We start from the raw sequence: 25,732 nt of genomic DNA, 5'->3' as shown, positions 1-25,732 counted from the left end.
ATTTCATAATCTCATCCAGCACTAAGCTCTTTCCGACGGCACTGTCCAAGAGACGTATCATGTCGAAGAGACAGAACCAGCACAAGTAAGATATTCTCCTAACCAGATAATGTTGTGGAAACCTCTGGTGTCACATTAAATCCTTAAAAGACAACCATTAATTGAACAAGATTTGTGTGTCAGTTATAGCAGGTTTTTATTTGCGTTTGAAATAACGTAATCGGTTCTCAGGGATGCGGGAACTGTAAACTCAGTGCTCCACATCAGGCCTCTCTAAATACACCCCAGTGTGGGCCCACCGGCTATGGAGTTACAAATGAAGTACGCTCAGCCACAATCCACAAAGTAGCCCATCAGGTTTTTTCTTCCTCTCACACAGACAGATGAAGAGAGAGAGAATGGAAAGTGTGATTCTAGAGTAGAAGCATCAAGGTAGTGTATAGTATGTTGTCAAACATGCCTCATCTTTACTCCCTAGTGAGTTATGAGCTAAACCTTTTAATAAAACAATAAAAGGGCCTGTAAATGTACGGTTGGTTCTCTCTCTATCTCGTTCTCTCTTTCAGTTCAAATTCATTTTCGATGTAAGGGCTTTATTGGCATGGCATGGGATAGATATGCTTACGTTGCCAAAGCAAATCAAACAGATAATAAACAAAAGTGAAATGAACGATTAAAGAAATAACAGTACATATTATACTCACAAAAGAATAAAGACATTTCAAATGTCATATGTGCAAATAGTTAAAGTACAAAATGGAAAATAAATCAACATAAATATGGGTTGTATTTAGAATGGTGTTTGTTCTTCACTGGTTGCCCTTTTCTTGTGGCAACATGTCACACATCTCGATTTGTTTTCAAATTCTTTGTGGGTCTGTGTAATCTGAGTGAAATATGTGTCTCTAATATGGTCACACATTTGACAGGAGGTTAGGAAGCGCAGCTCAGTCTCCACTTCATTTTGTGGGCAGTGTGCACATAGCCTGTCTTCTCTTGAGAGCCAGGTCTGCCTACGGCAGCCTTTCTCAATAGCAAGGCTATGCTCACCGAGTCTGTACATAGTCAAACTTTTCCTTCATTTTGGGTCAGTCACAGTGGTCAGGTATTCTGCCACTGTGTATTCTCTGTTTAGGGTCAAATAGCATTCTAGTTTGCTCAGTTTTTTTTGTTAATTCTTTCCAATGTGTCATGTACTTATCTTTTTGTTTTCTCATGATTTGTTTGGTTCTAATTGTGTTGCTGTCATGGGGCTTTGTGGGGTCCCTTTAGGTTTGTGAACAGAGCCCTAGGACCAGCTTTCTTAGGGGACTCTTCTCCAGGTACATCTCTCTGTAGGTGATGGCTTTATTATGGAAGGTTTGGGAAACGCTTCCCATTAGGTAGTTGTAGAATTTAACGTCTCTTTTCTGGATTTTGATCATTAGCGGGGGGGTTTGAGACCCCCATTACTGTGAGGACTTGAGACCCCCATTAATGTGAACCGAGAAATGCATGCACACACATCCAGTCAACTTACAGGTGGCAGGGTGTGTCTGTGTGTGTTTTTGTCCTCTTTTCTTTCCCTCTTCCTCTCGCCCCTCCTCCCCTCGTCCTCTCACACACACCTCCTCTCGCCCTTTCCAGTGGGAGGATTCTCAGAGCTCTTGTGATTTTTCTCATCACTAAGCTAAGGTCCCTGGGACTAAACACCTCCCTCTGCAACTGTACTTCCTGACGGGCCGCCCCCAGGTGGTAAGGGTAGGTAACAACACATCCGCCACACTGATCCTCAACACAGAGGCCCCTCAGGGGTGCGTGCTCAGTCCCCTCCTGAACTCCCTGTTCACTCATGACTGCATGGCCAGGCACAAATCCAACACCATCATTAAGTTTGCTGATAACACAACAGTGGTAGGCCTGATCACCGACAACGATGAGACAGCCTATAGGAAGGAGGTCAGAGGCCTGGCCGTGTGGTGCCAGGACAACAACCTCTCCCTCAAGGTGATCAAGACAAAGAAGATGATTGTGGACTACAGGAAAAAGAGGACCGAGCACGCCCCCATTCTCATTCAAGTTCCTTGGTGTCCACATCACCAACAAACTATCATGGTACAAACACACCAAGACAGTCGTAAAGAGGGCACAACAAAGCCTATTCACCCTCAGGAGACTGAAAATATTTGGCATGGGTCCTCAGATCCTCAAAGATTTCTACAGCTGCACCATTGAGAGCATGGTTGCATCACTGCCTGGTATGGCAAATGCTAGGCCTCCAACCGCAAGGTACTACAGAGGGTAGTGCGTACGGCCCAGTACATCACTGGGGCCAAGCTTCCTGCCATCCAGGCCCTAAAAATTGTCAGAGAGTCCAGCCATCCTAGTCATAGACAGTTCTCTATGCATGACAAGCGGTACCGGAGCGCCAAGTCTAGGTCCAAAAGACTTCTTAACAGCTTCTACCCTCAAGCCATAAGACTCCTGAACAGCTAATCAAATGGCTACCCAGACTATTTGCACCAACTTTTAACTCTTTTTGACGCTGCTGCTGCTCCCTGTTTATTATCTATGCATAGTGACTTTAACTCTACCTACATATACATACCTCATTTACCTTGACTAACCGGTGCCCCCACACATTGACTCTGTACTGGTAACCCCTGGTAATAGCCTTGCTATTGTTAAGTTACTGCTGCTCTTTAATTATTCATTTTTTTTGTGATCTATTTTTTGCTTAACACTTATTTTTCTTAATTAAAACTGCATTAAGGATCGGACCCTTTTTTAAAACATTTTTGCCTAAAATGATATACCCAAATCTAACTGCCTAGCTCAGGCCCTGAAGCAAGGACATGCATATTCTTGGTACCATTTGAAAGGAAACACTTTGAATGTTGTGGAACTGTGAAAGGAATGTAGTTGAATATAACACATTAGATCTGGTAAAAGATAATACAAAGGAAAAAAAAAACATTTTTGTTGTCTTTTTTTTGTTCCGTTATCTTTGAAAGGCCATAATGTATTATTCCAGCCCAGTTGCAATTTAGATTTTGGCATCTAGATGGCAGCAGTGTATGTGCAATGTCTTATACTGATCCAATGAAACATTGTATGTCTGTTCAAAATTTTGTATCAAGACTGCCCAAATGTGACTAATTTGTTTATTAATAACTTTTCATGTTCAAAACTGTGCACTCTCCTCAAAAATAGCATGGTATTATTTCACTGTAAAAGCTACTGTAAACTGGACAGTGCACTTAGATTAACAAGAATTGAAGCTTTCTGCGAATATCAGAAATGTCTATGTCCTGGGAAATGTTCTTGTTACTTAGAACACTTCAAGAAGTCCAGGATCCAGTTGCAGAGGGAGGTGTTATCTAGGTCTGTGCCTGGGCCTGGGCCCCTGGCTGTGGCTGGAGTAGAGAGAATTAAGGTGCTGCCTGGTGTCCCTCAGCATACATTGGACAGACAATCCCTGTCTCTAGATCATGGCTGGGGCCTCTTTTTGTTTGTGTGTGTGTGTTAACCTGGCCCTGTTAGTCAGCTGGATGAATGTCTGAGTTGACTATATTAATGCTAACTAATGCTAATTAATGCTCTCTCTCTCATTCTTTCTCTCTCTCTCTCTATCTCTCTCTGTCTCTCTCTCTCTCTATCTCTCTCTCTCTCTCTCTCTCTCTCTCTCTCTTTCTCCCTCTCTCTCTCTCGTTCTTTCTCTCTCTCTGTCTCTCTCTCTCTCTCGTCCTTTCTCTCTCTCTCTCTCTCTCTGTCTCGCTCTCTGTCTGTCTCTCTGTCTGTCTGTCTCTCTCTCTCTCTCTCTCTCTCTCTCTCTCTTTCTCCCTCTCTATATTGCTATATCTCAGCTGTCTGAGGAACTGCAGGTTAAAGGTGGCAGTGGAGGAATCAGAGAGCTGCTAAAACTACTGGCTAAACCCCATGTCAAGGTAACAGACACACACTCACAAACCAACTCTCTCTGTCTCTCTCTCTCTCTTGTGCGCTCTCTCTTGCTCTCTCTCTCTATACCTCACTTATCAGCTCACCACAGAACATAGCCTCTTTTCCTCCTTCCCTTACACACTCCCTATTTATTCCATCTTTCTACATAGTACTCAGTCAATCTTGTATTAGTGCATTATTTCATTATTCCATCTCCCGCCCTCCAACAATGACATCATCTCCTAGTTTTACTATAGTCTCTTTCATTTGGGATGCAGCCGTAGGTTCTGTGTCCTCTGTGATACATCAATCCGCTGTTCATCCACAGGTCAGCCAGACAGATATGATGTCACACAAACGGATGTAGCACTTGAAACTTTTTAAAGCTTCTTTCTCTCTCTCCTTTTAACAATTCTCTGGCTGCCTTCTCTCTCTCTTGTTAGACATAAATCTAAATCTCAATGGTTGAGTGTGTGTTTGTGTGATGGAGATAGGGAGGTTTGGATTGCTGAATCAGTCCAGCCGTCTCAGAGTCAGACAGACAGAACGCTGTGTACTGTAGGGCAGAAAGAAAATGGTTACAAGATAAATGTAGTCAGATGGACCCCCTCACAGGAAACAAATGGAGAAAAGGGGAATCCATCATGTGTGTGAATCCATCATCACTGCGGTCTGTAACTCAAATGGCACCCTATTCCCTATATAGTGCACTACTTATGGCCCAAGACTACAGTGCCTTCGGATAGTATTCAGACCCCTTGACTTTTTCCACATTTTGTTACATTAGTCTTATTCCAAAATGGATTAAATATAAACATTTCTCTATCTACATACAATACCCTATAATGACAAAACGAATGTGTTAAAAATGTATTTAATCGTATAAAAAAATAAAAAACACATACATACCTTATTTACATAAGTATTTAGACCCTTTGCTAAGAGACTCAACAGGTCCATCCTGTTCATCCTTAGGTCCATCCTGTTTCCATTGATCATCCTCGAGATGTTTCTACAACTTGATTGGAGTACACCTGTGTTAAAATTAATTGATTGTACATGCTTTGGAAAGGCACACACCTGTCTATATAAGGTCCCACAGTTGACAATGCATGTCAGAGCAAAAACCAAGCCATGAGGTCGAAGGATTTATCCGTAGAGCTCCGAGACAGGATTGTGCCGAGGCACAGATCTGGGGAAGGGTACCAAAACATTTCTGCAGCATTGAACGACCCCAAGAACACAGTGGCCTCCATCATTCTTAAATGGAAGAAGTTTGGAACCACCAAGACTATTCCTAGACCTGGCCTCCCGGCCCAACTGAGCCATCGGCGGAGAAGGGCCTTGGTCAGGGAGGTGACCAAGAACCCGATGGTCACTCTGAAAGAGGTCTAGAGTTCCTCTGTGGAGATGGGAGAACCTTCCAGAAGGACAATCATCTCTGCAGCACTCCACCAGTCAGACTTTTGTGTGCCCCCCCAACCTCTCTTTTACACTGCTGCTACTCCCTGTTTATCTTATACGCATAATCACTTTAACTATACATTCATGTACATACTACCTCAACCAGTGCTCCCGCACATTGGCTAACCGGGCTAACAATCTGCATTGTGTCCCACCACCCGCCAACCCCTCTCTGTTCATCACATATGCACAGTCACTTTAACCATACCTACATGTACATACTACCTCAAAAAGCCTGACTAACAGGTGTCTGTAAATAGCCTTGCTACTGTTATTTTAAAATGTATTTTTACTGTTGTTTTATTTCTTTACTTACCCCCACACACACACACACACATACCTTTTTTTCACATTATTGGTTAGAGCCTGTAAGTAAGCATTTCACTGTTGTGTTCGGCGCACGTGACAAATACACTTTGATTTGATTTGATATGGTAGACTGGCTAGACGGAAGCCACTCCTCAGTCAAAGGCACATGACAGCCGGCTTGAAGTTTGCCAAAAGGCACCAAAAGACTCTCAGACCATGAGAAACAATGCAGGAGTGGCTTCAGGACAAGTCTCTGAATGTCCTTGAGTGGCCCAGCCAGAGCATGGACTTGAACCCAATCAAACATCTCTGGAGAGACCTGAAAATAGCTGTGCAGCAACGCTCCCCATCCAACCTAACAGAGCTTGAGGGGATATGCAGAGAAGAATGGGAGAACCTCCCCAAATACAGGTGTGCCAATATTGTAGAGTCATACCCAAGATGACTCGAGGCTGCCAAAGGTGCTTCAACAAAGTACTGAGCAAATGATCTGAATACTTATGTAAATGTGATTTTTCAGTTTATTTTATTTGATTATTTTTGGCAAATTTAAAAATATATACGTATATTGGGTATTGTGTGTAGATTGATGAGGGGAAAAAATATTTATTCAGTTTTAGAATAAGGTTGTAACCTAACAAAATGTGGAAAAAGTAAAGGAGTCTGAATACTTTTCGAAGGCACTGTATATAGGGAATATGGTGTCATTTGGGATACAGCCTCTCCTTCGTATCCATCAACTCCAAAGGGAGGTGCCCACGTATCCCTACAACCCTTCACCCCGATGGCTAGTTCAAGACACTGGTGTGCAACGGAGCGTCTCGCAGCACGCCTCCAATTATTGTATTTTGACACAGGTTATTGGCAGGGCCAACGTCGATCCATCACAAGGGGTTTCTCTCCTGGGCCAAACTCGTCGGGCCCTATAGGGTGAAGGATGGAGAGATGGGAGAGAGAGCGGTCAAAGCATTACACACATACACTTACAAACACTGCCTCTGCCGCTGGGACTGCTAGGTAGGGGCCACTCCTCTGCTGGCCTGAAGGGGCGACAGGTTGAAATGTTCACAACTGCCCTAGCGTATACACACGCACTCACACACACTCCCCCCACATACCCATTTTCCCCTCCCTCCTCTCTGGCTGGCTGTTGCCTGTATGGTTTGGGCCTGCTACCCGGCTTCTCTGATAGTTTTACTGTTCCCTGGGTAAACCGTCACACCGACAGTCTTCTAGCTCCAAGCAGCAGAAGCACTCGGTCACGATAGATTAACCTCAGCAGAAGCTAGCCCAGCTCAGCGCTGGGGAATGGTGTCAGGGGGAACACTTTGACTGTAACACACTCACTTGCTGAGGTTTGGAAGCTGTCTCTTCTGAGTGGCTGCAACGGATGGTTCTCTGTGGGTTTTAAGCCCCCCCTCTCCCTCACTCTCTCTCTCCTGATGGCTGGATAGGGATCTGACCGTTCTGCCGTGGCACCCGATACCTACCCAGCTCCATGTAAATCGCAGAGTCTGTGTGTAAAACACAAGCAGATGTCTGGGCCCTGAATGGTGTCTCTGTGCGATAGTAACAGTATCACTCTCCATTATAAAATGATCCATTCCTGGGGTGGGACATAAATCACAACTTTTTTAAAGCACCAACCCTCTCACGCATTCACGCATTCACGCACACACACAGGCACACGTGCACACACACACACACACACACACACACACACACACACACACACACACACACACACCTCCCCCTCTTTTCTCCCTTTTATGATTCTTCACACATGAGAAAACAACTCCTGCCCATATTAGCCGCCTCAGAAACGCTAATATTGACAATGATGAAAGTGCTAATTTTGACGGCCGTCTGTTTCTGATGGGGGGGAACTGTGTGTTCTGTTCTATTGGGGTGGGGGGAAGGGTTTCGGGTGTTCGCTGGCAGTGGGTCGGGGTGTCTCTGCCTACCGCATCGCTGGGCTGGGGCTCTCAGAAGTAGAAGGCTGTGTCTCAATTGGCACCCTACTCCTTATAAAGTACACTACTATGGGCACCCTATGGGCTCTTGTCAAAATCAGTGCACTATGTGGGGAATATAAGTGAACGCAGTAGAACGGAGCACAGCGGGGCTCTGGAACAGTCAGTAAAGTGCCAGTCTTGCACTGTCTGCCTGCAGGTTGAAAAATGACTCTGAGAATGACAAGCCCAGCTTAATGAGTGCTAGATGCCAGGAATCCATAGGTTTGTTTGGACAGGCTCAGTGATCTGTTTTTATAGGATCCCTATTATGTATAATGAACACAAACACTGCTCTCAACGTACGGGTCCTAAAAACAGGGTGGATCCAGCCGAACCCAACCCAACCCAGCCCGTGATGCCGGGATGCATCCCAAATGGCACCCTATTCCCTATATAGTGTAGTACTGGGCTCTGGTCAAAAGTAGTGCACTATATAGGGAATAGGGTGCCATTTGTGAAACAGCCTCGGTCTCTCCCTAACCCAATCTATATCGGCGGCCCAACTCCTGCTACAGCTGAATGGTTCAGTTCCAACAAGGATATCAGCTCTACATTAAATTGGGAGACACACACAGAACACTGGCTTTGAGTCATAACAGGACCTGCTCCCTGTCGTTGACCCAGAGGAATGCTTCCATACGGTGGCAGCCAGTGTGTGTGTGTGTGTGTGTGTGTGTGTGTGTGTGTGTGTGTGTGTGTGTGTGTGTGTGTGTGTGTGTGTGTGTGTGTGTGTGTGTGCTTGTGTGCTTGTGTGTGTCTGGTGTGTGTGTGCAAGTGTGTCAGCAGCCACCACAAGCAAGGGGTCTGCCCTGCCTCTGCCATGTGCTACCTATTAGCCTGGTGCTGTTGTTGCTAGTCTGTGGTTGTGATGGGGAGTTTTTACAAGGCATTACCGGCCAGGCTGTTACGAGCTGTAAGGGGAAAGGAGGGCTGCTGGAATGAGTGTCAACTAGGCCCTGATGGAGGAAGTGGTGGGCATTGATGAGAGGATACTCAGTGTTCAGGATATTAGTTGTGATGGATATCAGGAACTAACTGTGGTCTCCAGGCTTCCTAATGTTAGAGAACTGGGAGTATGGTAACGCAAGACTAATAGGGGTGTAGAGGTAGGAGCAAAACACACGCGTGCGCGCACACACACACTCACACACATAGACACAAGGCTGTGAGAAGGAGAGGGTAGGAGGGGAGAGCTGTGAGGCCTGAGGTGAGCTGGGTTGGGTTAAGGAAGTTATAGAAGCTGTTGAAACAGGAATAAGCTGTGATTGGCACATAGTAACAGGCCTTGGTGTTGTTGACGAACCAGATCAGGTGTTATGAGTGACAGCGACACCTCACCAGGGAGGTGGGGGACACTGCGTGTGTCCGTCCGTCCGTCTGTCTATCCTCGGAGTGAAAACTCCTCTCTCCGGAGTCACATCGGCACAGGGCAGCAGTGTTTCGTCGGCGGTGTTGTTTTCGGAAAACTCTGGAAACTCGATACAACACCACATTAAACGTTTTCTCTAACCTCCTAAAAAGAGGAGAGGAGAAGAAACAAAGAAAAACAGAAAAGGAGATTTGGCCTCAGCAAATCGAGAAAGAGAGAGAGCGTTCCTCTGAAAATATTTGTTCTGTAATATTTTAATCAGCTCTGAATGGAGCACGGTCTGGTGCAGGCTGCTTTAAAAAAACATGTATCTTACCTTTATTTAACTAGGCAAGTCAAGAACAAATTCTTATTTTCAATGATGACCTAGGAACAGTGGGTTAACTGCCTCGTTCAGGGGGGCAGAACAACAGATTTTTCCCTTATCAGCTCAGGGAATCGATCTTGCAACCTTTCGGTTACAAGTCCAATGCTTTAACCACTCTAACCACTAGGCTACCTGCCACACTGGCTAGTGTCTGTTATTATACTGTTCTAGAGTTGTGTGAAGATAAGTTATCTTTACTATTATTACATCATTTGTCCTCACATGAGGAAATGTGTTTCCACTGCTCCCAGGAACCATATACAAACATGATGACAAAAGATAGTTAGTGCTACACAGTTAAAGCCAGTGTCCATTAGGGTTGGCCTCAGGGTGACTAGACGAAGGCGGTGTGTCTGCTGCAGGTGGAGTCCCAGTGGAGCTTTGGGCACAGCACACCAGTTGTCTCTCCTTCTTCTTCCTCCTCCTTCTCCCACTCCTCTCATCTGGTCTTCTTTAGGAACATCTTGGAACGCTGTAGTGCATCATGCTCCCATGTCATAAAACAGACTGCTCTTCTCCTTCTCTCCTCCTCTCTATCCTTCCTCTCTCATCCTCCTCTTTCTGGTACGTGATTAGACTATGTTTTTTATTTCATGGAAAAAACAGTTTGTTTCCAGCAGCATTCGGAGACGACACGGAGCTGTTAAATTGTTTGAAAAATGAATGCGATCATTCTCGTCTGTGTCGTCTCGTTTTTCCCCCCTCTCTGCTGCTGCTCGTGAGAGTGTGAAATATGTGAGGCAGCTGAGAACTTCATTACTTTGCTCATCGCTGAACATCAGCAAGCTAGCGCTCCCATGGGACCGTCCCGACACACACTCACTCTCTGGAAATACAAAAACCGTTACCAGGGGAGGGTAATTCATTTCTCCGTCCACCCCCCCATGATTCATAGCGTCTCAGCGTGGCGTTAACCCCCTTTTTTTCAGGAAGATCTATGAGTCCAACGATCAGCCTTAATAGCAATTAACACTTGTAGCTAGTATAATGGGACCTTAACAAAATCAGATCCATCAACAGGTACTTGAGGCAGGGTGCATACATTTTCGCACTGGTCCCCCGTGGGTATCAAACACACAACCCTGGTGTTGAAAGCACCACACTCTATCCACTGAGCCACATGGGACACTGTTTCTCTCTGCTGTTGAAAGGACCTCAGCATGTTTGTAGTATGGGTTTGTACTAGAGGTCGACCGATTAATCGGAATGGCCGATTTCAAGTTTTCACAACTATCGGAAATTTGTATTTTTGGCCGTTTTTTTTTTTTTACACCTTTATTTAATCTTTATTTAACTAGAAAAGTCAGTTAAGAACACATTCTTATTTTCAATGACGGCCTAGGAACAGTGGGTTAACTGCCTCGTTCAGGGGCAAAATTACAGATTTTCACCTTGTCAGCGCGGGGGATCCAATCTTGCAACCTTACTGTTAACTAGTCCAACGCAATAACGATCTGCCTCTCTCGTTGCACTCCACAAGGAGACTGCCTGTTACGTGAATGCAGTAAGCCAAGGTAAGTTGCTAGCTAGCATTAAACTTATCTTATAAAAACAATCAATCAGTCATAATCACTAGTTAACTACACATGGTTGATGATATTGCTAGATATTATCTAGCGTGTCCTGCGTTGAATATAATCTGACTGAGCATACAGGTATCTAAGTATCTGACTGAGCGGTGGTAGGCAGAAGCAGGCGCGTAAACATTCATTCAAACAGCACTTTCTTTGCGTTTTGCCAGCAGCTCTTTGTTGTGCGTTAAGCATTGCACTGTTTATGACTTCAAGCCTATCAACTCCCGAGATGAGGCTGGTGTAACCGTAGTGAAATGGCTAGCTAGTTAGCGCTCGCTAATAGCGTTTCAAACGTCACTCGCTCTGAGCCTTGGAGTGGTTGTTTCCCTTACTCTGCATGGGTAACGCTGCTTTGAGGGTGGCTGTTGTCGTTGTGTTCCTGGTTCGAGCCCAGGGAGGAGCGAGGAGAGGGACGGTAGTTATACTGTTACACTGGCAATACTAAAGTGCCTATAAGCACATCCAATAGTCAGAGGTTAATGAAATACAACTGGTATAGAGGGAAATAGTCCTATAATAACTACAACCTAAAACTTCTTACCTGGGAACATTGAAGACTCATGTTAAAAGGAACCACCAGCTTTCATATGTTCTCATGTTCTGAGCAAGGAACTTAAACGTTAGCTTACCTTACATGGCACATATTGCACTTTTACTTTCTTCTCCAACACTTTGTTTTTGCATTACTTAAACCAAATTGAACATGTTTCATTATTTATTTGAGGCTGAATTGATTTTATTGATGTATTATTTTAAGTTAAAATAAGTGTTCATTCAGTATTGTTGTAATTGTCATTATTACAAATAAAAAATCGGCCAAATAATCGGTATCAGCTTTTTTTTTGGTCCTCCAATAATCGGTATCGACGTTGAAAAATCATAATCGGTCGCCCTCTAGTTTGTACTGTTGTATAGGGATCTAGGCTTTGAATGGTGAATTTGAACCCCTCTCTTTCCTCTCCACTTGCCTCCCCTATCACTCTCCTTTCACCCCCCCTGCCCACTTTCCTTTCCTCTTTCATCCCCCTTTTCTTCTCCTCCGTAGAGTCTTCTGTCCGTCCATGACACGGTAGCCCAGAAGAGTTATGACCCCGATCTGCCTCCGTTGCCCGATGACATCGATGATGACGAGGAGTCAGTGAAGATCATACGGCTGGTCAAGAACAAGGAGCCTCTCGTAAGTCCCCCTCACAACACACACACACACACACACATACACACACAATGATGAGGAGTCCGTGAAGATCATACGGCTGGTCAAAAACAAGGAGCCTCTCATAAAACCCCCTCACAACAACGATAACAACAACAACATGTTCCCTGTATTCTTCAATGTGAGATGGTGCTACTCTGTACCTGGAGTCTGGCGAACCAGATGTGGCAACTTTGTAATGTTCTGTGAATCAGTCTGGCCCATGAACAGTATCTGTTTGGTTTCCTCCCTTGTGGTGCTCTCATCACGCTCCCAGCTCACATCCATATAGCGATGTCTGACCCCAACAACAACATCAGTGGCAGCAGCATGAACTGCGTCCCAAATGGCATCCTATTCCCTACATAGTGCACTACTTTTGACCAGAGACCTATCGGCTCTGGTTAAAAGTAGTGCAGTGTAAATGGAATAGGGTGCCATTTGGGATGCAACCAATGTCTTGGCCTGGTTCCCTTTCTCACTCTCATCCTTTACATCCAGCTCCAGTTCCTCCTCTCCCCACTGAGAGACATACCACACATTCCCCTGGTCAGCCCTGCTCTGCTCTCTCTCTCACATACACACATGCTTCACACATATGCCGACATGTGACAAAGACGCGCGCACACACACACACACAGTCTTGTACAGCTAACCTTGTGGGGACACAATTCAGTCCCATTCAAAATCCTATTTTCCCGAACCCCCAAACCTAACCCTAACCTGTACTCTTACCCTAATACAAAAACCTAACCTTAACCCTAACCCTTAACCTAACCCTAGCTCCGAACCTCAAACCGAATTCTAACACTAAGTCTAACCATAATCCTAAACCCCCTAGAATTAGCATTTTACCTTGTGGGGACGAACTAGATGTCCCTAGTTGGTCAAATATTTGTTTATTTACTATTCTTGTGGGGACACGTCAACACATATATATATATATATATACACACACACACACACACACACACACACACACACACACACACACACACACACACACACACACACACACACACACATAAGCTCTGCTGGCAAACAGCCACACCTCTTTGTGGTCAGCTGGTGGGTCTGGTCTCTCACCCCCTCCTCTCTTTCGCTCTCATCCCTCTTTCTCTCATCCACCATCCCTCTCCCTTTTTCTTTCTACTACCATCTATCTTTGCATCCTCTCTCATTAGCTTTCTCTCCGTATCCTCTCTTTCTTTAACTCATCCTTTATTTCTGAATCCTCTCTTTTTCTCAGACTTTCTCTCTCAACCTGTATTCCAACTCACTTTTTCCATCCATCCATCCATCCATCCATCCATCCATCCATCCCTCTCTCTCTCTCATCCAGTCTTTCACTCTTTCCATCCATCCATCCATCCATCCATCCATCCATCCCTCTCTCTCTCTCTCATCCAGTCTTTCACTCTTACCATCCATCCATCCATCCATCCATCCCTCTCTCTCTCTCTCTCATCCAGTCTTTCAACCAATCTCACCCCCCCCCCCCCCCCCCCCCCCCCCCCCGCCACCATCACGGTCCTGACCTCAGTGTCCTGTCTGGCATGGCAGTTCTCTTCCTGTCCCACTCCCTCCGGGCTCGCGGTCTGTCACAGAGCTCTGTCATCAGAGTGCCACCCTTTGTTGTGTGTGGAGGCCACGGCCCTCTTTGATCTGGTGTGTGTGTGTGTGTGCTACAGTAACAGTAGTGTCCTGTCTTGGCTGGTCTTGCTTTATTTTGAGGTTCCATTGAGGTTTTCTCAGACCTTTATTTGGCTCTGTGCCTGCCCGCCGTCTAACCTCCCCTCTCCCCTCCCCTCTAACCACACCTCAGGGAACCGGCGAGGAACAGAACACACCTAAAGTCAATTTGGATTCCAGCCTTCCCCTTGCATGTTCCAGTTCCCCCGGCTGGTCACTGTAATAAGTGGCTTTCAGTTCACTCAGTCAGTCCCTCTGGCTCTGGAATGTTCTCTAGCTCCTTATTGTTTTTACTCTGCTATTGTTTTTTCCAGCCCACTACTACTACTACTAGGGCTGATGTAAGTAAGGTCACATCTCAGAAACCATAATGTGATTTACACACAGGCCAAGGTCAGGTTTAATTGTCAGGTTGCATTTTTCACTAGCCAGCTTGTCACATGTCAGCTTGTTTTTCTCTTCTGACTGTATTTGGATCCTTAGAGGTCAACTCTGAAACATGAATTTGGAATGTGTGATGATGTTGTTTTGGCAGTACAATAGTGTCAAAGGGTTTTATGTTGACGAAACACTGAAGTGTTATAAAATGTGTTATACGTGTACAGAGTGATTTAATGTCAAGGGGTCCAAGCCTATTGACCATTCAGTCTGTGGCTTATCCGTCCGTCCCCCAGCACAGTGTGGTTTCATCTCATGTTTGGGCTGCCCTCTCACTGCCTGAAGGACCCTTATTGTGCTCTAATTGAGGCTTGGCAGTGGTACAGGAGGAGGATTCCTGTGTTTGCTAGCTGTCTGCAACTGAAAACAAAACAATACATTCCAATGGAGCCTCCAACCGACTTTTGGCCACCTGCTGTCCGTCTTCCAGAAATGTCACGTCTGAACGTTTGATGGTGATGATTCTATTTGCATGCGGCGAGCTGGTGGCGACTCGGGCGGAGAGGGAAGGGCCTAGCACCTATGCTGATGAGAGAGCCAATTCAGGGCTGCTGCCCACTCCGTGGTCTGAGTCTGGTCTGGGCCATCTCAAAGAGCCACCGCCTTCATTTCCCAGTGTTCCTCTCTCTCTCTCTCTGTAATCACGCTCCTGCCAGAACTTCACACGGTAGCCCTCCCTCCTCTGGAGCAGCAGCGCTGTGAGTGGACGGTGTGGGTTGGTTGACCACTGTTGTTCACTACTCTGGGTGACTCACTCACTGACTGTAGACTGGAGAGAGCACTGTGGCCATAGGCTGTCTGTAGTCTGCACGCCACAACCACAACCAGGGCTGGGTAACTTATAATAACCCATAGCTTTGCAATGAGGAAATAACTGTGTTTACTTTGTAAGATATCCAATCCAAATATTACAATATCTATATGGCATCATCATTACTGTAGCTCCAACCCCAACTGATTTTTTTCCTTCTTTCAGATAGACCTGTATTGAAATTAAATTAAATAACAGTAAACAATCATTCAGACATAAGGTTTGGGAAGAGGAGGATCCCACCTTCAGTGATTGTACCTTTCATCTCTTTCTCTATGTCAGACAATTAGGAGTGAAACCATTAAGGCAGTACTCTAGCAACACCGCCATTTTAGCATTTCTGCCAATAAAGGCCCCAAATTGTGTAGGGTCTTCATCTTGCACTGCACCAAATTGACTTGGACGTGTCTTTTCCCATCGCTGCAACTCCCCTACGGACTCAGGAGAGACGAAGGTCGAGAGCCATGCGTCCTCCTAAACATGACCCTGCCAAGCCGCACTGCTTCTTGACATACTGCTCCCTTAACCCGGAAGCCAGTCACACCAACGTGTCAGAGGAAACATCGTCTAGCTGGCGACCTAGGTCAGCTTGCAGGTGCCCCGCCAAACCCTCCCTTAACCCAGACAACACTGGGCCAATTGTGCGCCACCTCATGGGTCTCCCGGTCACGGCCTAAGACTGAACCCGGGTCTGTAGTGACACTTCAAGCACTGCGACACAGTGCCTTAGACCGCAGGGCTGCTCAGGAGGCCTGGATGTGCCTTTTAACTTGCAATTTGACATAATCAGCCTGAAATTCTCACACTTGACATCATAACAAGAGCACTGTACAGTATTGAGGTCATTTATTTCCCGTCTCTCTTTCTCTCTTTGCATGTTTTGGCTTTATCTTCAGGGGACTGTTTCATAGTTAGCATGCTGAGGCCCTTACTGGTGACTCATCCATTAGCTTAATTGTGATTAGTTGAGTGGATTGTATTCGGTAGCTCTGATTAATTGCTATCATTTTTCACGCTGTGACTTCATACCGTAAAAACTCCATATTTCTTTTCAAATCAAATGTATTTATATAGCCCTTCTTACGTCAGCTGATATATCAAAGTGCTATACAGAAACCCAGCCTAAAACCCCAAACAGCAAGCAATGCAGGTGTAGAAGCACGGTGGCTAGGAAAAACTCCCTAGAAAGGCCGAAACCTAGAGAGGAACCAGGCTATGAGGGGTGGCCAGTCTTCTTCTGGCTGTACCGGGTGGAGATTATAACAGAACATGGCCAAGATGTTCAAATGTTCATAAATGACCAGCATGGTCAAATAATAGTAATCACAGTGAACAGCAGCACGGCCAGGTGGACTGGGGTCAACAAAGAGTCATCATGCCAGGTAGTCCTGAGGCATGGTCCTAGGGCTCAGGTCCTCCGAGAGAGAGAGAAAGAAATAAAGAAAGAGAGAAAGAGAGAATTAGAGAGAGCATACTTAAATTCACACAGGACACCGGATAATTCAGGAGAAATACTCCAGATATAACAGACTGACCCTAGCCCCCCGACACACAAACTACTGCAGCATAAATACTGGAGGCTGAGACATTAGGGGTCAGGAGACACTGTGGCCCCATCCGATGATACCCCATGACAGAGCCAAACAGGTAGGGTATAACCCCACCCACTTTGCCAAAGCACAGCCCCCACACCACTAGAGGGACATCTTCAACCACCAACTTACCATCCTGAAACAAGGCCGAGTATAGCAGCGGACCTTTTTCTTTACCCCCCCCCCAGTCCATTCTTTGGCACCCGCTGTAACCCAAACCTTTTGTTTTATTAGGTCCAATGTCGGGACAATGAAATAATGAAGTTTGAATAGAGAGAGGCATAAACATGTGGGTGCTGCCTGCTCCAGAAATAAGGCCAGACGTTTATTTTTATTGGAAGAATGTGTTATTTTGGATTAGGTTACCCAAAACTACATTTGAGTGGAACGAACACAAGAGTTGCGTCAAGACCAACTTCTGTCTCCTCTGAGCACCGGGATATAGTGTGTACGTCCCAAATGGCATCCTATTCCCTATAATGTGCATTACTTTTTATCAAGGCCCATAGGCCTTCTGGTGATAAAGGGGCTGAGTACAGACTGCCTAATATAAGCGCTGTAGACAACAGCCAGAGTTGCCAGGATGGGAGAGAAGCACTGGCGTTACATAATTCAACCTCCCCAAGCCAGGAGCCTAAGGAGCCGAGAGAGAGAGAGAGAGAGACAAACGCCTCACCACACCATCTTCATCCTGCATCTTTGAAAAGAAAGTACAAATAATTGTAAAAGTAGTGAAAAATGAATCAACAGAGATACCGCAGGCATTAGGTCTGACCGTTGGATAGTCTGAAAACATTAGGGAGAATCCAGGGCTGTCCCAAATGGCACCCTGTTTCCTATAAAGTGCATTACCTTTGCCTGTTCAAATTTAGTGCACTATATAGAGATTATGGTGTCATTTGGGACTTAAGCAAGGCTGTGGTCGATGTGTCCTGCTCCTCTCATTTGGCTGTTTTTAAACCCTGTCATGACGCAGATGTAAATAGCAGATTGGAGATGCTTGCTGTGTTTTCCCCGCTGTTTTATGTTTTTTATGGCTCGCTCTACTCCACTGCTCTCTCTGTGCCATTCTCTTGTGGATCCCTTCATCTCTACACATCTATTGCGCTACGCTACTGTTCAAAAGTTTGCGGTCACTTTGTTTTTGAAAGAAAAGCAACATTGTTAATGTTGTAAATGACTATTGTAGCTTGAAACGGCAGATTTTTTTTTATTGAATATCTACATAGGCGTACAGAGGCCCATTATCAGCAACCATCACTCCTGTGCTCCAATGGCACGTTGTGTTAGCTAATCCAGTTTTATCCTTTTAAAAGGCTAATTGATCATTAGAAAACACTTTTGCAATTAAGTTATCACAGGTAAAAACTGTAGTGCTGATTAAAGAAGCAATAAAATGGACCTTCTTTAGACTAGTGGAGCATCAGCATTTGTGGGTTCGATTACAGGCTCAAAACGGCCAGAAACAAATACATTTCTTCTGAAACTCATCAGTTTATTCTTGTTCTAAGAAATGAAGCCTATTCCATGCGAGAAATGGCCAAGAAACTAAAGATCTCGTATAACTCTCTGTACTACTCCCTTCACAGAACAGCGCAAACTGGCCCTAACCAGAATAGAAAGATGAGTGGGAGGCCCCGGTGCACAAGATGGGAAAAAGAACACAGACACTGAACAGAGGAACTCCAGAGTCACCTCTTTTCTTTCAAAAACAAGGACATTTCTAAGTGACCCCAAACTTTTGAACGCGAGTGTATCGCCCTTTATTTGTCTCTGTCTGTCTGTCTGTCTGTCTGTCTGTCTGTCTGTCTGTCTGTCTGTCTGTCTGTCAGTTGTTCTGACTGTTTGTCCGTCTCTTCTTTCCCTCTCTCTGTTGTCCTTTTGTTTGTGTGCATCAGTTTTTCACTTTTTTAAAAGACTGGGAAAAGACGCTGGTCCACAACCTTGTGTGTATCCCAAATGGCACCCTATTCCCTATAGTGTATTACTTTTGACCAGAACCAAACCCCAGGGCCCTAGTCAAAAGAAGTATGATAAATGGGAATCAGTGTGCCATTTGGAATACAGTCCTTTCCATCATGCACCTCAATCCGCCCAGATGTCCGTCTAGACCCCCAGACACCCGAACCTCCATCTCCAGGTTGTTAAGCATCATTAGGAGCTGTCAAAACACCAGGCCAGGAACCTGACAGGATCATTGTCACTTTCCTTTCCTTTCTCCTCTCTTTCTCTCTCTCTCTCTCTCTCTCTCGATTGGGTTTCCCATTAAGAGCGACTGTGCCAAGGAAAATACTCTCCATACCAAGGGCATCATCTCCTGTGTGGGTGTCGGGCTCTTCCAGGGCCATGCCATCCAGTTGGCCCTTGCCAACCTAGTCGACTGCCCTGTACTTAATCAATACAACTTGTGACCTTCACTCTAGATGCCTGGTGGATCAGCTGGACTTCTCGTTAAGAACACTGAACTTGTCTTTGAGTCTACGATGTTCATTTTAAATGTTTTAGAGTGCTACCTACCAGATCTTCCAAGAAAGAACTAAAGAATGACTTGCATCACAATCAGATATTGACATGTAAAAAAACACACAAAAAACATTTTTCCATCTGGTCTTCAGGAGGGCACTCCTTTAGTCTTCACTTCACCATTCTGACACCATTAGAGCTGGATTGCTCCTACTGCCTCATCTCTTCTTTTGTCTCAGAGTCGTAAACACATGCAGAGAATCAGATCGGATAATCAATCAATTAGATAATACCCACCCATCACTCTCTGTCTGTCTCTGTGTCTCAATGGAATCCAAATACCGTTGGCTTGACTATGAACTTTATGCTTGGAGAGCTTATGGAGAAGCTTATGTTATTTTCGACTGTAGTCAATGAAAGTGGTACACAATGGCACTGCAGCCGTTTAAAACATAATTTGAGGATGTTCCCTTTTTTTCTATTTACATTAGGGTTTGGAAATCAAGTCGTTTGTAACGCCACTCTGTGGGATTCATGGAGCAGTAGATGAGATTAGGGTAGGCAGGCAGGACACATGTTAGTGTTTTACAGATAGAGTTGTGTGCTATAAAACCCATACATCTTTCATTTGATGGATGAGCTGGGGGTTTGGTGCTTTGTGAAGAAGATGGAGCGTTCTCGAATGTTCTGGAGTGTAAAACATGAGGAAACATCTGGAGCGTCCTGGTTCCATGGTGGTATAGGATTGGATCACTTCAATTTGGAACTGGCAGTAGTTTGTGTCCGGAGCGTTTGGTTCCATGGTGGTATAGCATGTGTCCATCATCTCTTTAACCTGTCTAGCGGAACACCCCGCAACAGTCAGTGAAAGTGCAGGGCGCCAAATTCAAAACACCATTTTAAAGATAAACATCATACACCATTTTAAAGATAAAATTCTCGTTAATCCAGCCAGTGTCTGATTTCAAAAAGGATTTACAGCGAAAGCACCACAAACGATTGTTAGGTCACCACCAAGCCACAGAAAAACACAGCCATTTTTTCCAGCCAAAGAGAGGAGTCACAAAAAGCAGAAATAGAGATAAAATGAATCACTAACCTTTGATGATCTTCATCAGATGACACTCATAGGAATTCATGTTACACAACACATGTATGTTTTTACAGAGTTTACATTGGCGCGCTACGTTCACTAGTTCTAAAACATGAGGTGATATTGCAGAGAGCCACATCAATTTACAGAAATACTCATATAAACATTGATAAAGGTACTGTAATGACGTTTGTCTGTACGAGAGGCGGACCAAAGCGCAGCGTGGTTGTTTTGATTCATGTTTTAATAAATAACTTCACATGAACAAACTAATAAAAACAAGAAATGTGAAAACGCAAAACAGTCCTATCCTGTGACAACAAACACAGTGACAGGAACAATCACCCACAAACACACAGTGACACCCAGGCTACCTAAGTATGATTATCAATCAGAGACAACTAATGACACCTGCCTCTGATTGAGAACCATACTAGGCCGAAACATAGAAATACCCAAATCATAGAAAAACAAACATAGACTGCCCACCCAACTCACGCCCTGACCATACTAACTACATACAAAACAAAGGAAATAGAGGTCAGAACGTGACAGTACCCCCCCCCCCAAAGGTGCGGACTCCGGCCGCAAAACCTTGACCAATAGGGGAGGGTCTGGGTGGGCGTCTGTCCGCGGTGGCGGCTCTGGCGCGGGACGCGGACCCCACTTCACCATTGTCTTAGTCCACCTTATTGTCCGCCTCCGTGGCTTTCTCACCATGGCCACCCTTCTCAATGACCCCACTGGACAGAGGGGCTGCTTGGGACAGAGGGGCAGCTCGGGACAGAGGTGAAGCAGCTGCTCGGGACAGAGGGACAACTGCTCGGGACAGAGGAGCAGCTGCTCGGGACAGAGGGGCGGCAGCTGCTCGGGACAGAGGGGCGGCAGCTGCTCGGGACAGAGGGGCGGCAGCTGCTCGGGACAGAGGGGCAGCTGCTCGGGCGGCCCCTGGCTGACTGGCGGCACTGGCGGCCCCTGGCTTACTGGCGGCCCCTGGCTGACTGGCGGCACTGGCGGCCCCTGGCTTACTGGCGGCCCCTGGCTGACTGCCGGCACTGGCGGCCCCTGGCTGACTGCCGGCACTGGCGGCCCCTGGCTGACTGGCGGCACTGGCGGCCCCTGGCTGACGGGCGGCACTGGCGGCCCCTGGCTGACGGGCGGCACTGGCGGCTCCTGGCAGACGGGCGGCACTGGCGGCTCCTGGCAGACGGGCGGCACTGGCGGCTCCTGGCAGACGGGCGGCACTGGCGGCGCTGGGCAGACGGGCGGCACTGATCGGCGCTGGGCAGACGGGCGGCACTGGCGGCGCTGGGCAGATGGGCGGCACTGGCGGCGCTGGGCGGCACTGGCGGCGCTGGGCAGACGGGCGGCACTGGCGCCGCTGGGCAGACGGGCGGCACTGGCGGCGCTGGGCAGACGGGCGGCACTGGCGGCGCTGGAGAGGAGGAAGGCTCTGGAAGCGCCGGACTGAGTAGCTCTCGTAGCGCCGAACAGGCGGGAGACTCCGGCAGCGCTGGACAGGAGGAAGGCTCTGGTAGCGCCGGAGAGGCGGGAGACTCCGGCAGCGCTGGAGAGGAGGGAGCCCCTGTAAGGATGGGCCGGAGAGACAGCCTGGTACGGGGGGCTGCCACCGGAGGGCTGGTGTGTGGAGGTGGTGACTGATAGACCGGGCCGTGCAGGCGCACTGGAGCTCTTGAGCACCGAGCCTGCCCAACCTTACCCGGTTGAATGGTCCCGGTCGCCCTGCCAGTGCGGTGAGGTGGAATAGCCCGCACTGGGCTATGCAGGCAAACCGGGGACACCGTGCGCAAGGCTGGTGCCATGTAAGCCGGCCGGCCCTGGAGACCAGATGCGTAGAGCCGGCTTCATGGCACTTGGCTCGATGCCCACTCTATCCCGGCCGATACGCGGAGCTGGAATGTACCGCACCGGGCTGTGCACCCGCACTGGGGACACCGTGCGCTCCACAGCATAACACAGTGCCTGCCCGGTCTCTCTAGCCCCCCGGTAACCACAGGAAGTTGGCTCAGGTCTCCTACCTGGCGTAGCCATACTCCCTGTTAGCCCCCCCCCCCAAGAAATTTTTGGGGCTGACTCTCAGGCTTCCATCCACGACGCCGCGCTGCCTCCTCATACCGGCGCCTCTCCGCTTTCGCCGCCTCCCGTTCTTCCTTGGGGCGGCGATATTCTCCTGGCTGAGCCCAGGGTCCTTTACCATCCAAATCTTCCTCCCATGTCCATTTCTCCAAATAGTGCAGCCTCTCCCACTGCTGCTGCTGCTGCTCCTGTTGCTGCTGCCTCTGTTGCTTCTCCTGCTGCTCCTCTTGCCGTTGCCCGTTACCACGCCGCTTGGTCCTGTTGGGGTGGGTGATTCTGTAATGACGTTCGTCTGTACGAGAGGCGGACCAAAGCGCAGCGTGGTTGTTTTGATTCATGTTTTAATAAATAACTTCACATGAACAAACTAACAAAAACAAGAAATGTGAAAACGCAAAACAGTCCTATCCTGTGACAACAAACACAGTGACAGGAACAATCACCCACAAACACACAGTGACACCCAGGCTACCTAAGTATGATTCTCAATCAGAGACAACTAATGACACCTGCCTCTGATTGAGAACCATACTAGGCCGAAACATAGAAATACCCAAATCATAGAAAAACAAACATAGACTGCCCACCCAACTCACGCCCTGACCATACTAACTACATACAAAACAAAGGAAATAGAGGTCAGAACGTGACAGGTACAACTATTATACATGGAAATTTAGATAAACTTCTCCTTAATGCAACCGCTGTGTCAGATTTAAAAAAAATCTACGGAGAATTAAACCATGCAATAATCCTTTAGACAACGAAGCAGCCAAAAAGATACTGGGTAGGCAACATTACTCAGAAATAGCATTTTAAATATTCACTTACCTTTGATGATCTTCATCAGAATGCACTCCCAGGAATCCCAGTTCCACCATAAATGTTTGTTTTGTTCGATAATGTCCATCAGTTTTGTCCAAATATCTTCCTTTTTTAGGGCGTTTGGTAAACAAATCCAAAAGCAAATCAGGTCGCGCCGAACGTCGGATGAAAAGTTAAAAAAGTTCAGTTAAAGCCCGTAGAAACATGCCAACCTAAGTATGGAATCAATCTTTAGGACAATTCCTTTGTCTGTACAAATTAAGTGGAACGTAGCTACCTTTCACGTGAGAGCGGCAGACCGAGACTGTGGCACTCTGCCAGACCACTCATTCAAAGAGCCCTTATGAGCCCCTCCTTTTGAGTAGAATCCTCAAAACAGGTTCTAAATACTGTTGACATCTAGTGGAAGCCATGGGAAGTGAAACATAACTAATATGACCCTGTATCTTCAATGGGGCTGACTTGAAAAACTACAAACCTCAGATTTCCCACTTCCTGGTTGGATTTTTTCTCAGATTTTGGCCTGCCATATGAGTTCTGTTATACTCACAGACATCATTCAAACAGTTTTAGAAAATTAGTGTTTCTAAGTCAGAGTGTTTTAGAGTCAGTGTTTTCTATCCAATACTAATAATAATATGCATATATTAGCATCTTGGACAGAGTAGAAGGCAGTTCACTCTGGGCACGCTATTCATCCAAAAGTGAAAATGCTGCCCCCTATCCCAAAAAGGTTAACATGCAGCCTATTAGATGTGTAACTTTGTGTGTTTGTCCACACAGTAGTTTCAGTTCCGCCTAATTATGTCTAGTCACTGGCCAAATGTATTAAATTACCAACATTTTTGTTAATTGTTACCTCACCTGATGTGGCGATTAGGTGGCTGGTGGAGTCTTTGAAAGAAACCCAGACCCACCACCCACCACAGGTTAGCTGTAGAGGTCATGGCCAGTTCTCTGGGTTTGTGTCTATAATGTGTGACAGCCCCTATTTAATCTAGCTCATGCCAGTCTGGTAAGTGATCCACACTCATAGCCTCAGAACACCCCACATCACAGAAACGTTATTACCATGTTCCCATATTGATCTCAAGGCACACTGAGACCATTTCCTATCATCTGTAATCTTAAACGCCGAGATGGTTTCAGGCCTCTAGAACTTTCCCACCTTGTTTTTATCACCTCTAGTTGCTTCCTCTCCCCAAGGTATGACCCAAGTTCTGTACTTCAGCATTCCTTTGGTGTGGCATTGCGAGAGTCAGGGCTGAGGTTGGGGAATGTGTGCGTTATTGGCTGTCGCTGTGCGGCGCACCTTGTGTGTTGCCAGGTCACTTATGGAAATGAGATATGACATGTGAAAGTGCTGTTTTCTTGGCGAGGTCATTTCAGGAGAAAACACTAAACAATCCCAGAGAGAGACTAGAGGCACAACAACTTTGTAATTTTAGTTGTATACACACACACACACACACACATACACACACACACACACACACACCTCAGGGCAGAAGTAGCAACCCAGGCAGGCCCAGTTAGGGGATTGAGCATAAGCATACATGCTGGCTCTTACACACTGTGAATCCTGGGTTGCGACTTAACACACAAGCACCTGTCTGAAATACTGAGGTGGGCCTGCTAAATATGTTTTCTCAGAGTGTGTAATGACTCTATCATAACATTAAGAGCCTGTGAAGGGAAGGAGGGGGGGGGGCACACACCAACACACAGTATCTGGCAGTCTCAGCTCGTCCTTGGAATGTCCCCTGTAATTATCATGATAATTACCCACAATTTTCCTTTTTCTCATACCTGTTAATTACATTCCCAGGTCAAGAGCAGGGTTAAGGAAATAAAATAGGACATTTTAGCCTGAGTTTCTCTGGGTAGGTTTTTATTGGTTGTAATCACAAGTGATTTAATAAAAGAGGTGGAGAGGCATGCAACAGGTCACCCAGCGAGAATAGTGAGACAGCAAACAGCAGACACACACACACATACAGGAGCAGTCATTGTGGCATGAAATACTAGGAGAAAAATCGTTTAACATAGCTTAAAGTACCCTTTTCTCTCTCTCTCTCTCTGGCTTCTCTCTGTTTCACTGACAGTAAGGTCTTTCATCTGCTGAGTACTACGCTAAGAAGTAACACATTCTTTACTGCACTTTATTATAATGTAGGCCTACCAAAATTAATTACGAACTTCATCCCCAATCATGACCACATACATTAATTACAGTATTACCTGAGTACCGCTTTTCTTTCTTTCATTCCGTTTTTTTAGACAATGCTGTGTAATGTCTTGGTGGGAAGAAGTGTGCAAGGCCTCATAAATGCGTATTGGCTCTGTTTCTGAATGATTCTATATGTTGTAGGGACGATATGCCATCCGTCTGTCTGAAGTCTGACGTAAGGCTGAATTGCACACTTTTACACGTAAAGATATGATTGGAGTTAATTGCGTTTTAATGTCCAGGAGGCCTTGTTTCCATTGTGATTCTATTTTCCCATGGT

General features: G+C 46.2%; 1 protein-coding gene across 8 annotated transcripts in view; it reads left to right on the top strand.

Annotated features, from left to right (window-relative positions):
• The window catches only part of LOC110490036 (MAGUK p55 subfamily member 7), a 269,143-nt gene that overhangs the window by 142,578 nt on the left and 100,833 nt on the right, over window positions 1-25,732 (top strand). For all 8 annotated transcript variants that reach the window (XR_005036089.1, XM_036944340.1, XM_036944336.1 and 5 more), the window contains 2 exons: window positions 3,846-3,926; window positions 12,065-12,196. Coding sequence is in view for 7 of the 8 variants with exons in the window: in XM_036944340.1 (XP_036800235.1) it covers window positions 3,846-3,926; window positions 12,065-12,196 (213 nt within the window). In the remaining variant the exon portion in view is untranslated. The remainder of the gene's footprint in view (window positions 1-3,845; window positions 3,927-12,064; window positions 12,197-25,732) is intronic.

Source organism: Oncorhynchus mykiss, chromosome 15 (assembly GCF_013265735.2).
Source record: "Oncorhynchus mykiss isolate Arlee chromosome 15, USDA_OmykA_1.1, whole genome shotgun sequence".
In the NCBI taxonomy this organism is placed as follows: Eukaryota; Metazoa; Chordata; class Actinopteri; order Salmoniformes; family Salmonidae; genus Oncorhynchus; species Oncorhynchus mykiss.
The sequence above is the reverse complement of the archived record's forward strand: the minus strand, read 5'-3'. Positions and strand labels throughout refer to the sequence as shown.